The sequence below is a fragment of the Nansenia antarctica genome, assembly GCF_963989245.1.
Source record: "Nansenia antarctica genome assembly, chromosome: 9".
NCBI lineage: Eukaryota > Metazoa > Chordata > Actinopteri > Argentiniformes > Microstomatidae > Nansenia > Nansenia antarctica.
In genome coordinates, this window is record NC_137679.1 from 25,467,603 (window position 1) to 25,484,062 (window position 16,460).

The 16,460-nt window shown below is 44.2% G+C and overlaps 1 protein-coding gene across 1 annotated transcript in view; it reads left to right on the plus strand.

The window, feature by feature from the left end:
• ano3 (anoctamin 3) overlaps nt 1-16,460 on the plus strand; it is a gene marked incomplete at its 3' end in the record, with an annotated part of 37,153 nt that overhangs the window by 5,382 nt on the left and 15,311 nt on the right. Inside the window, exon 2 of the mRNA XM_080539379.1 lies at nt 15,016-15,237. Coding sequence (XP_080395505.1) covers nt 15,016-15,237 — 222 coding nt within the window. The remainder of the gene's footprint in view (nt 1-15,015; nt 15,238-16,460) is intronic.

Here is a 16,460-nt window from a genome sequence, read left to right on the forward strand (position 1 = left end):
TGCTGTCTTCTGCACACTTCCGAAGGGCAAAGCTGGCACAACTTGGAGTTGAGGTGGCTCCAAATATGTGCACCGTCATCCTGTACTCCACCAATTCTTGGCTGGTGTCACCGGAAGGCCACCAGAGAAACCGGAGAAGGTCGGCATCCTCCATCGGCACCCTAACCTGGTGGAACATAGCTTCCACATCCGCCATGATAGCCACCTCCTCTTGTCTGAACCTGGTGATGACACCGAGCAGAGTACTAGTTAGATCCGGCCCCTGTAGCAGGTGGTTGTTCAATGTGGTACCCTGGAACGACGCTCCACAATCGAACACCACTCGGATCTTCTTCTTCTTAGTATGGTACACACCATGGTGTGGCAAGTACCAAACCTTCCCGTCGCTGCGGCTGAGCTCGTCCTTGGGAACCTTTACTGCGTAGCCTTTGGTTATCCAATCATCCACGAACACCGTGTAATCAGCTCGAAACTCAGGATTCCTCATGAACCTCCTCTTCAAGTTGAGAGCTCGCTGTTCAGCTACTCTTCTGTTGTTTGGCATCTTGACTGTGTGCTCTTTAGTGGTAGACTAATGCTGTAGTGTCCCTCTGTGAGCCTAGCAGACTGTGAGACCATCTCCAGAAACTGGATGTCATCCCTCGTTATCTCCAGTTTGTCGTCTTGACCCTCTGGAAAGTCATTCTTGAACTGTTGACTCCAAAGCTCATCCAGCATTGCCACTGATAAGTGGTTGGATGTGACCTGTATGAGTCCACTTGTGGTTCCGTGGCCATGGTCTTCCCGGAGGGGACCGTTGACAATCCAGCCCAGTCGTGTTTTCACCGCGTACGGCCCTTCATCTTGGCTGGATATAACCTGCCATGGTTCCATAGCCTTGGGTACGTTAGTCCCAATGAGAAGGCCTATCTCCGCTTGAATCTCCGGGATCCGTACTTGACTGAGATGGGGCCACTTATCCACCTCCTCTTGTAGTGGGATGTTCTGTTTACGTGCTGGGATAGCCTTCTGAGAGAAGATGTTGGGCAGCTCCAGGAAGTCATTACTATCCAAGCTACAGATCTCTAAGCCGGATACCACTTGGCTGCTTATGATCCTCTCTCCCCCCATGGTCTTTAGCAGGATGTTTGTGTTCCTGCCTGTGAGGTTAAGTGCCGACATTAACTTCTCAGTGCAGAATGTGGCATTGCTGCCTGGGTCGAGGAAAGCGTAGGTAGCCAACACCTTGTTGCCCTTCTTACCTTTGATCTGGACCGGAACGATCGCCAAGATGGTCTCAGTGTTGCCGGCCCCAGTGGCTCTGCAGGTTCTCGTCTCTGCTTTGATGCATCCGCTGACCACCGAATGATCTTCGCCCCCATCCGATGGCTCGCTCTTGTGTACATCATCCGGTGACTCGCCCTCGTGCTTAGCTTCAATAGATGTAGCCTTGTTCTTCATATGCAAAACCGTAGGGTGTGTCAGCTGGCAGTCTTGGCAGTTTAGCCTTTCCTTGCAGTCCCTGCTTATTTGTCCTTGTTTAAGACAGCCGAAGCACAGACCCTTATTCTTAAAAAAGTCTATCTTCTCCTTGTGAAGAGACCTCCTCATCTTCTCGCAGTGCTCCATGGCGTGCCGTTCTCCTTGACAGAAGATACAAGGTTTCGAAAAAGCACAGAGTATGTCCCTCTTGGCCCTTGTCTCTGTTGAGTTCCCTACCACTGTAGCAGCAGTGGTAAAGCTTCCTCGACCGCCACTCTTTCTGGTCGACCTCTCATCATTGTGAGCTCTAGCTTGGCTCCTGACTCCATCTGCTATGTTCCCGAACAGGGGATCCAAGGCTTCTTCAGCTTGCTTGTTTACAAAACCTGCGAGGTCATGAAACTTGGCTCTACGCTGCTCCTTATCCATGATACCATAGGCTTTGCCTCTCCACCGTTCCCTCAGCTTGTACGGAAGCTTGGCAATGATAGCACGCATGTTGGTTGCGCTGTCGAGCTCCTCCATGTACTCCCCGTCTGCCATAGCATTGAGGCATCCAGTGAGATAGAGGCCAAAGGAGCGAAGCGCCTCTCCATCGTCAGACTTAATAGTGGGCCAGTTCAGTGCCTTGTCGACGTATGCCACCGAGATCTGGTATCCGTTTCCAAAATGTTCTTTCAAGAGCCTCTTCGCCTCACGATAGCCACGTTCTGGTTCCATGTGAAGACAACTTCGTATCAGCTCTCTGGGTTGTCCATCCGTGTACTGCTCCATGAAGTACAGCCGGTCTCTATCACTATCTGTCTTGTCCTCCACTCCATGTTCGAAGGCCCTGATGAATAGCTTGTATTCCATAGGGTCTCCTCTGAACATCTGAATCTTCCGAGGAGGCAGAGTAGTGAGGTTTTGTTGTTTCACTAGGAACTCCATGATGGCCTTTGTGGACCCGATAGTCTCTTGTTCTAGCTGCTTAGCTTTAACAGGTGCACTGTGGTTGCTAATGCTAGCATGTTCCGTCTTCGGTAATACAGCATGAGAAAGAGTAGGCATAGCCTGCTCGAGAACTTCGAAGGGCTTAGCTGCCTCGATGTAAGAATTCATTCCATCCGCACTAGGGGCTCTATATGGGATGTGAAGACCCTCAAACTCGTCTATTAATTTTAGCTTAGCATCTGAGGCTGCTAAGGCAGTCTGTAACTCAAATTCTTCTCTCTGTGTCTTTAGCTGTATCATTATCTTAGCTTCCTGCTCCTCATACACTTGTTTTTGTTTCAGAGCAGATGCTTGGACTTGCAGGACAGCTCTCTCTAATTTAGCTCTCAGGCGAGCTGTTGATGCAGATGACGATGCTTTAGAATGCACTGAGGATGACGCTCTAGACTAGACCCTTGCTTTCGTGAGACCACAACAGATACACTATCTGAAGGCTCCACCTCTTCATTTTGCTTCTTAGCCTCAGCAATACGCAGATGAACCTCTTTCATCCATGCTTCAGCCCTTTCGGCGAAGTGGTGGAACATGTCAGCCTTGGGCGTGAACCATCCATCCTGGTCCTTATCCATCTCCTCATCTGATATCTCCTTAAGTGACACCTTAACAGAGGTGTTAAGCTCACAAAACTCTCCAAAGAGCTTATTGAAATTAACTATCAACGTTGTCTGGACAACTTGCAGATTACTATCATCTCCTTCTTGCATTAGCTGACCTATCTGGTTCATTTGACCAGTTAGCTGACCTAGCTTAGCCTTCCTCTGGTTCATCAAACGAGTCAGCCTTTCCTGAGCGGCCTTAGCTGTAACTTTAATCATTCTACCCTCAGCCGTCGAGGTGGGATCTGTTCCCTGCATATTGACTTTATGAATATTGCAAGACAGTCCTAGACATTTATTGCAGGCTTGAATTCCTTCCACAAATGACCACACTGGGCTTCACATGTAGGCTAGCTACCGTACTCACGCGCGATGTCCATGACCATGTGCTGGTAGAATCTTAGCAATCGCCCCGCGGTGGTGTAGCGGTCTACGCACTGGCCGCTAGTGCATGCTGCCCACCGGGGCCGGGGTTCGTATCCCGGCTCGCCAGATCCAGAATATGGCCGAGGCACACGGGAAGCGGCATATTGGCCGGCCGCTTCCGAGGGAGGGTATAGGAGTATTTCTGGACTAGGATCCGTCGCGCAACACCGCCCCCTGGGGTGCCGGAATAACGGTACTGGGCTCGAGGAGCCAGTCAGCCTAGTCTGCCTGGCGCCCTCCTCTGGGACTGCCGGCCACGGGGTCGGGCGGCGGATCCAATGCAATAGGCAGGGGATAATTGGATGCTAAGTTGGGTTAAATTGGCTACCAAATTGGGTGAAAAAGGGATAAAATCTGAAAAAACAAAATTTAAAAAAAAAAAGAATCTTAGCAATCTTCATAAGGGTAAGATCAAAATTTGATCTAAGTACTTTCTATAAATGAGGCCCCAGGCCTCTTCTGGAGCCTAGGGCCCACTGTAGTCAATTGACTATCTTCCCTTTGCTCACCCCTTGTATATGGACTACAGCCACCCTAAGCTCAAGCCACCTTACTACTGTGAACTCTATTATCACTAGCGGCACCGCTAGTGCAACCTGTCTTGCCTTACCTGCACTAATGCCACCTTATATTGTACTATACCTATTGTTTTTGGTCTCTTATGTCCTGTACTACTGACACTTTTATCTTGAATGATGCTTGATTTATTATGCCTATGTCTTGTGCTGCAATGCAATGTCAGGATAATAATAATTTTACCCTGTTACACTTGTAATGTGACGTAACAAATCAACTTGAAACTTGGAAACAGTGGTAGTCTGCAGTGGTTTAGCATGTTACAATTATGAATAAAGCAGGAAATTGGAGGCATATAACAATATAATAATATCATAAATGCAGCAATCAAAGTCTAGGAGAGTAGGCCAGCCAATAAAGATGGTGTGGGAGGGTGTGCCCCCGTCCAATCAGGTAATTTCTTGATAATTTGTTTGTCTATTTAGCGGACCATTTTTTGGCTCGTGAGCACTTGTGAGAACTCGTGGCTGAAATTATGCAAAAGATCTGTAGAGCGTCATCAAATTCTCCCCTGCTGTTCCACAGATATTAATCATTGGTCAATAAGGTAAGTGTAGTCTGGGTTAAGTGCAAACTTTGTATAAGTTCAGTGAAGGTTTCTGGTTCAGCTCTTTCAATCACTTCTAAACCACAGCATTTAGTAGGGGCCAGTATGGATTTGACAGTTGTATGATTCTGTCTACCAACTCTGACAAAAGCTTTCTCTAAGTATCTTGTTTTTCATTCAGAGCCGTATCAGCAGGATATTTCATATTTGCAAACCCACTTATGAAAGGAAAAATCTCAAATGTTATTTGCCTCCAGAAAAACAGGAAACATGAAAGCATCAAAAGTAGTATACCAAGAGAAAAATTGTGTGTGCGTGTGTGTGTGTGCGCGAGTGCGTGCGTGCGTGCGAAAGCAAGAACCTTTTGATTGCACAACACCCCCTCAAACACAGACATGCCACCTGTCCTCTTATGCAATCAGACAGATGGTTTGATAGATATAGACATCAATTGAGAGGCAGATAAGTCTGCTTTATAAAAACATATGACTATAACAGCAAATGACTATAACATTTATATCAAATTAAAACAGCAGCCTACCTGTACACAGACTACATAATGTGTTCAGGGAGAGTCATACATACTATGACCTAATAGTTTTAAAATGTTAGCCCATCGATCTAAAACTATTTGAAAATCTGAGTTGGTTAGCAGTGGTAAAGCCTGCAAAAATATTTAAGAAAACAAGGTGTTTTGTGTGTGTTAATTTGTGTGCGTTTATAGGCCGAGACCAAAGTTAGGAGAAGGCAGGCAGTGGCTGTGCTAGTGAACCCAGAGTTTAGTGGGTTTACCTCACAATTATGTTTGCCGCACAAACTACATATAGTTGATTGTGACACAGTGACACAAGGTATTTGTAAATGACCAATGTCCTCATGGTTCTGAATATGAGGTGGACCATTTACTGGGGTAGTAACATTTCATACACAGTCCCAGTTTAATTTTGAACACATGGACTTAGGAGAGGCTTTACAGAAAATCCCTTGACGTACTGTAGTGAAAATCACAAGCAATCAGGGGGCATAAGAAGGTCGTACTGTATGGTGCAGATGGAAGAGCGAGTCAGACAGAGAGATTAAAAGAGAGGGAGGGCCAGAAAAAGATGTTTAATCTCCTTCAATTATGCAATGGGAACTCCTGCCAGGATTGTTTAATACTGTCCTGAACCATGGTAAAAGTGCCATCTGCTCTGAGGTGTGTGTGGGTGCGTGTGCGTGTGTTTACGTTTAGAACGCCACAGACACCATGGAACAGGCAGGTGCACCCAGCCCAGGGACCCCACCCCTGGAGGGTCATTTACATTTACATTTAAGTTTTGGGAATTTATTTATATTACACACTTTATCCAAAGTGACTTGGTCAAATGTGACACGGTCTGCGTGTCGGCAATTCTCAAGTTGCGCAAAAAAAAGAAATGTGTTTTCCGGTTATTTTCATGTTACGAAAGTTAAAGTGTTGAAGAGCCTACTCAATATAACAAACAACAGTTTTAGGATCACTAACTACTTATAATTAGTGAATGGGATTCACTGTATCGTCTGCCATCCTGCTTTGTAAGCTACTTGGTTAGTGAAAATGTTTTGGGTGATAAAAATTAGGACGTAACCCTAAAGGCCAATGCACACGGCGGACAACATTCGATTGCAATGCACAAGGCGTGCGATGCGATTTTGTCGCACCACAAAATTCGATTTTCAACTCACACCATTGAAGTCTATGAGAAAATCTCATCCCAATGCACACGGCGTGCGATGCGATTTTGTTGCACCACAACATTCCATTCTCAATTGTTACTTTATTGTTACGTAGTCGGACCAGGCAGGCTGATTACAATAGGCTCTACCAATATTGCTTGCCTTGCTTCCACAATTTCTACAAGATACAACTGGACATATTGTAATAAAATATGTGGGTCCCCTGATTTAGGGGTATTGGTAAAATGTCAGGAGAGGGAGCGTACAAAACACACAGCCAGAAAGGTGTATTATAAAAGCCACTTTATTATTATGGGCGATGATCAGGCGGACATAGATTCGGAGGACGGCATAGTTCAATAAGTTAGACCTGGTTTCCCTAATTACCATTACAAACAGTGTACAAAAAAGGCACGCTCTATTGGAGCCACAGCACGCTCATAAAGCCACACATAGAAGCACGCTCATATCGAGCCACAGCATAACCATACGGGCCGACACGAGGCCATAGGACACCACACAACTCCACTACAAGGGGCGGTCAGCAAGACCGGGTGCTCACCACTACACGGCACACTAAAATATGCAAATTGGCTTAGGCTACTCAAGTCCAACATCTAGCTATTCGCCCCTAGGACTCAACTTCCACAACTGACCATGCATCTCAATTAATCATCATAAATATACAGTAGTACAAATTCATCTCATTCAAATAATCATAGGCCTATAAATAAGACAAACATTGGACATATTGGCTGAATAGTAAATAATTAAAAGGGCACGTAACTCGCCGGGTATTTGAGACCCCCCCGTGGGGTCTGAGCGGTGCACTGCGTCCAACCGATGAGGCTCAATAGGTAAGAGTCCGTCTGGCTGACCATCGGTGGCGCAGGAACAGAGGAAGTGTGACGGCGGGCCAACACTTCCCAATAGACGGCTGTAGCTGGGTGACACTCCTAGTGGACGCCCCGGTTCCGACTATCTTACTAGGCCTAAACAATAAAGCCCACTGACTGGCTAGCTCTTCCGTGCCGGCGGCCCTAACCAGCCGCAAACACACCACCCCCCAGGATGAGTGTTAGTCCCGTAGCATGAAATGGGTTCTATAACTGGGGTCGTATAGCTCCCTATGGCACTGAATAAACGTTATCAGCTTTTCGTCATCCATTTTTACATACACGTAGCCTACGTAGAGTAGAGTAAATATTAATTTTGGGTTGCCAGATGTCCGGTTTTCAGTGGACAGTGTCTTTACAACATGTGTATAATTTGGCTGGTCATTCAGTCGTGCTAGATTAGAAATCTGGCAACCCCGTGCAGCCAAAAACTATATTGTAGATGAGTAAACTAATATAATATATATCGTATAGTATATATTATAAGTATAAATAATGTTACTTGTTCAAAGATTTACGATAGCCTTCAACCTTCAGCACGTCATAGAAACACACAGTCAAGAAACAAAATATGTTTACATGTCTCTGATTCCTTTTCTGTTTCACCCTATCCTGCCTTGCAAAGTTACACATTGTTTTGGAGAGTTAAAAATATGTTTTAAAATAGGTCATTGATGTCGTCATGCAATTAGCGAAAAGACGAGAAATTGCTAATGACAGCTGTGCCACGGATTAGTGAATGATGTGCCTGGCACACTGAAAAGAAGATGAGGTTTACCGAATGGCATCCATTATCCGTTGTGTCCAGTATGTATTTGAAATATATGATATGAAAATGAAATGATAATGTTATATACGTCATAAACCCTTCATGTACCGTAGGTGTATGTACTGTATCAGACCTTTTGGGTCAGACCTTCACCCTTTAACTTCTCTTCAAAAAAGGAGACAGTCAAAAATGTATGCTCCAGTCTCTCTCCCCGTTATGAGTGACTCAATTAATTTAGATAGACCAGTTGAAGTTTTTCCAATTGTCCCATTGTGATGCAATAATCCGTCGCACCACAAAATTAGACAAAATTTGACAGTGCGACAAAATCGGCCGCCGTGTGCTTTGTCCCATTCAAAACGAATGGAATCGAATTTTCGCGGCACGCCGTGTGCATTGGGATGAGATTTTCTCATAGACTTCAATGGTGTGAGTTGAAAATCGAATTTTGTGGTGCGACAAAATCGCACGCCGTGTGCATTGGCCTTAAGACTGTGATCATCCAATTATGTGTAGATATGTGTTTTTAGCATGTTGATGTTCTATCAGCATGTTGTGATGTGCTAAACATGCAGTTAGATGTTCATAGCGATGTACCTTCTTAGCTGCTAGTTAGCTACCAACACGATGGTAGCAACCATTGGTTTGAGGTGTACCAACATTCAAATGAGCATATCCTCTTCTATTCCACATAATTATCATAATCTGTAAAAAACAGAAAAATGACCTTGCCCTACTTAGAGACGTTTTCACCAAACCCTGTGACAAATATATTTGTCTAAGTAAGTGAATCATCTATCCATCAGTCATCGCAAGAACAATCTCTGCTCAGGCCAGCTGCTGCCATTGGCAGTCATAATGCTAGAAGTTTTTTACAGTAGAGAAACTGTACAGGGGGGATGGAGAGGTTTCAGGAGGGACAGTTAAGCCTGAAGAGATGGGTCTTCAGTCTGAGGCGAAAGATCGGGAGTGACTCTGCAGTCCTGACAGCAGTGGGAAGCTCGTTCCACCAGTGGAGTGTCAGGACAGTGAAAAGCCGTGACCGGGTAGCGTTACTGCTGCATCCCCATAGACGCGGTGGTGCCAGTCGGCTAGCAGAGGTGGAAGGGTGGAGTGAACGGGCAGGTGTTTGGGGGCTGACCATTGCTTGCATGTAGGAAGGAGCTGTTCCCTTTGATGCCCGGTTGGCAAGTACCAGGGTCTTGAATCTGATGCGAGCTGCTACCGGGAGCCAGTGAAGGGTGTGAAGGAGAGGTGTGACATGGGAGAATTTGGGGAGATTGAACACCAGACGCACTAGACTCAGAATCTGCAGGAGCATGCTGTCGCTGTGATGTTCGCCGCACACAATGTGATCACTAAAATGTTCTCATTCTGACTTGTGCACCATAATGTGATAGTGCCTCCAAATTTGATCCTCTAGTTGTTTTAACTCTTTAGATCAGAAGGCATGATACTTTTAATATTAATAATATATATATATATATATATATATATTAGTTATTATAAGAACTTTCATTATTTCAACTTATTTCACAGCTCAATGTATCCAATAAATTCAGATCAGGTCAAGATAAGAATGTGTGGGCTCTAATCCCACTATTGCTTATCCACATGAGGCCCTTGGTGAAGACATCCTTGGACCCCATGCAGTAATCTACCTGCTACACAGAGCTCACTCCCATTAGATAAGGCTGGCAGCACTGTGAGGGTCATGTTCTTTGACTTCTCCAGTGCATTTAACACCATACAGCCCTTATTACTTGCAGATAAACTGCTGAGGATGCAAGTGGACTCTGCCATTGTTTCCTGGATTACAAACTACCTGACCAACAGGCCATAGTTTGTACGGCTGCAGGGATGTGTGTCGGACTGGGTGGTGAGCAGCACTGGTTCAGTTCTGGCTTCCTTCCTGTTACGACCCCCTAGATGGTCTAGGGATTAGGGGGGGTAACAATTAAATAAACCGGGGGGACAAGAATGAGAGGAGAAACGGAAATATAAAATAAACAAGATTTATTGTAGAATATAACAAAAACTGGTTTCCGTGAAACTCTCGAACTTAGAACTACTCTATAAAACAAAGAGCTAATTCATCTATAATATTAATAATAAAGAATAAACTATCTAACTGGCCAAGTGGTAGACAACTACCAGACATCAAATACAAATAAGACTAAAGTGACACAAACATAAGATTAACAAACACAACCTACAAAGCTACACAATACAAAACTACAGCTGTACTAACTAAACCAACACAAAACAAGCATCAAGTTGTAGTCTGGCCCACTGGCACCATCACTGTGTCTCTCCCAGGCTTTTATCCTCCCTCCACCCTTAATTGAGGATTGAGCACACCTCAGCCGTCGCCATGGCCGCAGGCAGGAGGAAGGACAATCACCTGGGAGAGAACACAATAAACAAACAAAACACAGAACGACACACACTACGGACGTAACACTTCCTCTTCACCCTCTATAACCCTCAGACTTCAGGCACACCACAGTGGTGGACTTAAGGAGGACTAGGGTCCCCCTGTCTCCTGTTTCTATCCAGGGAGCGGATGTGGAGATCCAGAACTACAAATTGCAAGGGGGTGCACCTGGACAATAAACTGGACTGGACTGGTAACACAGATTTTCTGTACAAGAGGGGCCAGAGCCAACTTGTTTTCCTGAGGAGGCTCAGTTCCTTTGGCATGTGCAGGACTCTGCTAAACATGTTCTACCAGTCAGTGGCCAACGCAATGCTGTACTCGGTGGTATGCTGGGGGGGGGGCAACATCAAGGAAGGTGACACCAAAAGGCTGAAAAAGCTTATTAAAAAAAACATGGTTCTGTCCTCGGTGTCACTCTGGACACTCTGTAGCTAATAGGAGGATGAGAACCAAACTCGTGGCCATCATGGACAATTCCTCCCATCCCCTTCATGTCACTGTGGCAGAGCAGAGAAGCTCCTTTAGCAAGGACTCCTCTAGACTGTAACAACCATGTTGCACTAAGGAGCGCTATAGGAGATATGTTCTGCCTGCCGCAATAAGACTGTACTATTCTTCCTACAGCTGGCTCGATCGGGGTGATCTATCTATTTATCTATCTATCCAGGCCGGGCCCTAGGACTTTTGTGGCCTTTTGTGGCCTTTTGTTTTATTGTGGACCCCCCCCTCCTCCCCTATGGTTTGTTGACCAGTTTTGAATTGACATTTTGAATTGGTAGCTTGCACTAAATTGATGCCAAAAGTGTGTGGCCCCCTCTAGCGGTTGTGTCCCTAAACAACCACATAGACTAAAACTACTGGCCCTGTATCTACCTATCTATCTATCTACTGTACTGTACTGTACTGTACCTGTACCTTAGAGGTTCTACTTTAGTGAAATTGTTTAGATTTCTAAACAATTATTTAATCCCATCTTCAGATTTAGTTTAGCATTGAGCATTTAGCTCTCTGATGACCTGAGAATGCTCTCTGTAAACCTTACAATGTGTTCTTTGATATTGTGCCAAGCTGGGAGGATAAAACACACATTAATTGCTCAGAAAACGGTTCTCCAGGAGAAGCTCCAGGCTTCACCTCAGTCCTGCTTCAGAGTGCATAATATAATCTTGTGAACGCAGCACAGCATTTTTTCTTTTGACCTGTTTGTGTGTCTCTTCGTTGTTTCCCTAAGCTCTGCGGCAGCCCCCCCTTCCCCTCATATGCGCCGTTTCAGGGGAGGTGTCTGTTTCCCATAAACATATCCTGAAGGGAGTGTTCCTCTCTGAGAGCTGTGGCGCTGTGGGCCAGGGGCTGAGCACAGATGAATAATTTAAGTTAAGGTACAAGAGAACATGGCGGCATTATGGGAGAATCCACTCACCGGAATTCTCGCGTCCACTTGTTCTCTGTGACATCCTCTTAGGAAAAACACAAGTTCTCAAATAGATTCTGACTTGGCCTTTAAAAGAAGGCTCTGTAGGGAAACATCATGTGTCAGGGAAACTCATCAAGTTTCATAGGATTTGACTTCTGTTTCGACTGTTTTGGCCACGTTGCTTTCATGTCTTTTATAATGGTGTCAGATTTTATACAGTATTTGTTCTTGAAATATACTGTATAATATAAGTATTATATTCAAATAATCAAACTCAGAATCTTCACGCTGAAAGCGGGACATTATTAATACTGACTCGCAATCAGACAACACTGTGTTTTAAACTTACGCTTTTTGCTTTTTACTTCAGACAGTAAATTAGGCCACACACAAGAGCAGTACAAGACTGACTGTCTGGCTAACAAAAACCTACACCCCATCCTATTGTATATATATTTGTTTTTTGCAAACACACACACACAAACAAATACACAAATAAAATCGTTTTAATCTCACACAAGACCCTGGTGGGCAACCAGCCCAGGAAAGATCCAAATCCTGTATTATGACCTTCCCTGAAGCTCAGCCAGTGTGTGTGTGTGTGTGTGTGTGTGTGTGTGTGTGTGTGTGTGTGTGTGTGTGTGTGTGTGTGTGTGTCTGTGCAAGCAAGCCTGTTGTTTTGTTTTGGATCTCTGTCATGCTGATGTGTTGGCTGTAAAATATTGAGGATTTTTTCCAAACCAGCACACATAGCAATCTCTCACATTTTTCTCTGTCGCCTTCTCTCCTTTTACTCCTTCTCTTGTTATCTTCCTTTTCTTTTCATCTTTGGTTTCCACTCCCTCACCAGATACTCAAACACCCTCTGACCAACCCATCACCTCCTCCACAAACTGCTGTGCACACACACACACACACACACACACACTCACACACACACACACACACACACACACACACACACACAGGATTAACTTTCTCCTGATAAACCAGCTTTCGCCAGCCCTCCAGCCCACAGAGAGATTAAAAGCTGGATTGCACATCAGATTAACTATTTTTATATGTATATACAGCATACTTATAGAATTAATTGTCTTTAAAATGAAATGCACAGCTGGACTGCTGGTGGGACATTTTATACATGAAAGATTCAAATGAAATGTTTTTGGCTGGGATGTTAAATATGGAGAATTATATATATTTCTTCAGATCATTCTAGAATTTCCATGGAAGCAATTTCACACAATACCAACCCCATTTAATTCTAAGGACTATTTAAAACTGCAGTAGTCATTTGGGATCATCAAGCCATGCCCCCAAAGGCCCATTAGCCTGCTGCTTCTATGAAGGGGACTTAGGCATGCTGAGGCAGGCTCTAGTCTGTTGGGATCATAGGCTACCTTTGGTAATTATTTTCTCCTTGCTTCAGAAGAGGATTGTGTGTATTGACTGCCATAATGGAGAGAAAGATATGTCCTACATTTGAAAATGTCTATTAAATAAGAAAGCCAGTCTACTGTAATAGTAGAAATATGGCACTCAGGGAACTGGCTTTTATAATTATAATAATAATAACTTTTATTTGTATAGCGCTTTTCCTGCAAACGTTGCAGCTCAGATAGATGTATCACCTAGTCCTAAGGTTTGTTGTAGCCCAATTGTGGAAAGTAACCCAAATTGTTTCTAAATAAACGGACCATGAAAGTAGGATTTAGTCATATCAATGCAAATGCTGTTTCAAACCATGTGTAACAATATTTAAACAGTGTATAACAAATTGTACACAATAGTCTCGTAGTTATTTGGCAGTCTGTGGCATGCTGGCAGCTTCATTTTGGTTAAAACTGGAGTGATTCAGCCTTTGGAAGCAAAGTGATGCTCATGTACAGATGGTGTTGATAAGCTAAGCTTTGCTGTCAAACCGAACACAAATTAACAAATGAACACATATGCGCAAACGCAGCAATCAGGTTATTGGATTCCAATGTACACAGCATTATATTTGGTTTCAATGTGTGTATACACATTTTCTCCCTCTCCTCTCTGGAACAGAAGGCGTGAGAGGAGTCTTTATGGCACACAATCCCCTCAGTTTTTCAGTTTCTCCATTATTTATGGTGATGCCTTTAGTACAACCTTCATTAATTTCATATCTCTCAGACTGCAGAGGAAATAAACAGCATGATTAGTGGATCCCCTGGGTCTGCTAGCTTACAACTTTAAATGGATCTCTTCTTCACCCAACAGCCCAGGGAAACCCCAGTGAAATCAATGCCGAGAGAGAGAGAGAGAGAGAGAGAGAGAGAGAGAGAGAGAGAGAGAGAGAGAGAGAGAGAGAGAGAGAGAGAGAGAGAGAGAGAGAGAGAAGACGAGAGAGAGAGAGAGAGAGAGAGAGAGAGAGAGAGAGAGAGAGAGAGAGAGAGAGAGAGAGAGAGAGAGAGAGAGAGAGAGAGAGAGAGAGAGAGAGAGAGAGAGAGAGAGAGAGAGAGAGAGAGAGAGAGAGAGAGAGAGAGAGAGAGAGAGAGAGAGAGAGAGAGAGAGAGAGAGAGAGAGAGAGAGAGAGAGAGAGAGAGAGAGAGAGAGAGAGAGAGAGAGAGAGAGAGGTCACTGAGAGAATTCCTCATTGGTGGTGAGGAGGCACGTCCTCTTGGTTGAAATTAAACTAAAAAATGAAAAGGAGAAAGCACATTCATGAATAGGCGTGTCAGGAAAAAAGGCTGGGTCGGTGTCAAGGTCAGATGTGATGACGTGGGCCTTTTATTATGTTTATAATACTGTAGCTATTGAACTTCATCTTTACAATTTTTAATTAGCATTATCTTGTAATGTACACTGCAGGAACTGAGGGTCAATCACCACCTCATTAATTTCTCTGTTACATCACAGTATATCAAAACAAGCTTGCATTTGACTGCTGGTAACATCCAACAGTATTGTACACTAGAGTGTGTAGCTCATTGACCAGGTACAACACTACTACCAGAAGCTGCCACATTCCCAAGGGTGTCATCACTTTCCCTGGATAGTGGAAAGTGATCTGATTTAATGGGAGGGTAGTACAGTAGATAATGCTGATGTTCATGCACTCCCACATGAGCTACGACATTATTACTGTCATGGAAAACCTTGCCAGGATGACCTCCTGAGTGATTGGAGAGATTCCTCACTCCCACTTACAATTTGTCCCCTCTCTGTCCTGCAGGCATGCACACGAGCATCAGCGAGATCTTGAAGGAGAAGACCCTGAAGCCGTCCCGCCGCAGCCTGCCGTGCCTGGCCCAAAGTCAGACACACCCACAGAACCTCAACAGCTTCCTGTCCGTGCCTCTCAGTCCAGAGCCCAAGCCCCAGGGCCAGACCCTAACCCACAGCATCAGCACCTCCTGTTCCCTTATCGCCTCCCACATAGGTTCGTATTCAGTCAGTCAGGCAGTCAGTCAGTCATCTAGTCATCCAGACAGTCAATCAGTCAGTCGGTCATCTAGTCATTCAGGCAGTTAGTCAGTCAGTCAGCCAGTAATCTAGTCATCCAGGTAGTCAGTCAGTCAGTCAGTCAGTCAGACTGTCATACAGTAGATAGATTGATAGATATAGGTACTCTATTGATCCCAGAGGGGAAATGAAGGATCCCCAAGGGGTCATCTAGTCATATAGTCAGTCAGTCAGTCTGTGTCTGTCTGTGTCAGTCATTTCTCCTTTGGGACTGTCATTACTCATTACCATGAGTACGCATTTCCATGCTCAAGTCAACAGATATACGCATCTTGGCATTGATTTGAGGTGTCTTCATGGTCCTCTCCCTCTCTCTACAATATATTATGAGAGTTTCTACTGTATAACAGAATATGTCACTGATAAGTCATTATCTTTCAGTAATGTACATCATACATAATTAATTTATGAAGATGATAATCGGTTCTGTTTTCTCCATTATTGGCAGACAACTCTATTGAGCACTCTGTGTGGTAGTAATGAAATCCACTATGTTAAATGTGTCTTCATAGTGGCTTTGACATTTAAGCTTACAGTATACATTGTATTGAATTGAAAGGATTATTACAGCTTCAGGAGGTTCAGACATAATTGTGTAAAGCAGTGGCTTTTTTAAACGCTCCCACAGAGAGAGAGGCTGCCTGTGAGGATGTGAGGAAATAGGGAGAGCAACATTCATCACGCTATGGATTTATAAAATGGCACAGCCTGAGGGGCAGGAGAAATCGCTCACCCTGCATAATGATGGATTTAGCTTGACTTTAGCAGTATGAGATTCAAAGGCCATTCACAGATTAGCACCGCTCAAACTTGTATAAGGAGGATCTATCCATCAGGACAAGTGCAGGCTGGCTGTACAATCTGTTCTGGATGAATCCTAGTTAACAATTTTAATCTCTGTCTCCAATAAATGCCAAGAATCTATCGACTATCACTGCATTGTAACAGGCAGCACTCCTCAGAAGAAGAGCATATTGATGTATTTTCAGAAACATCAATTATGTTAGAATCAATCTCTTGTGTGTCATATTTAATTTCAGTATAGTATGAATTATAACTGTATGTTTTCATACTCTTCACACTGATGATGATACAGTAATACTGCAAGCATGAAGCAACAAGCTACTGTACAGTAGGATTGACTTTCAACAGCCT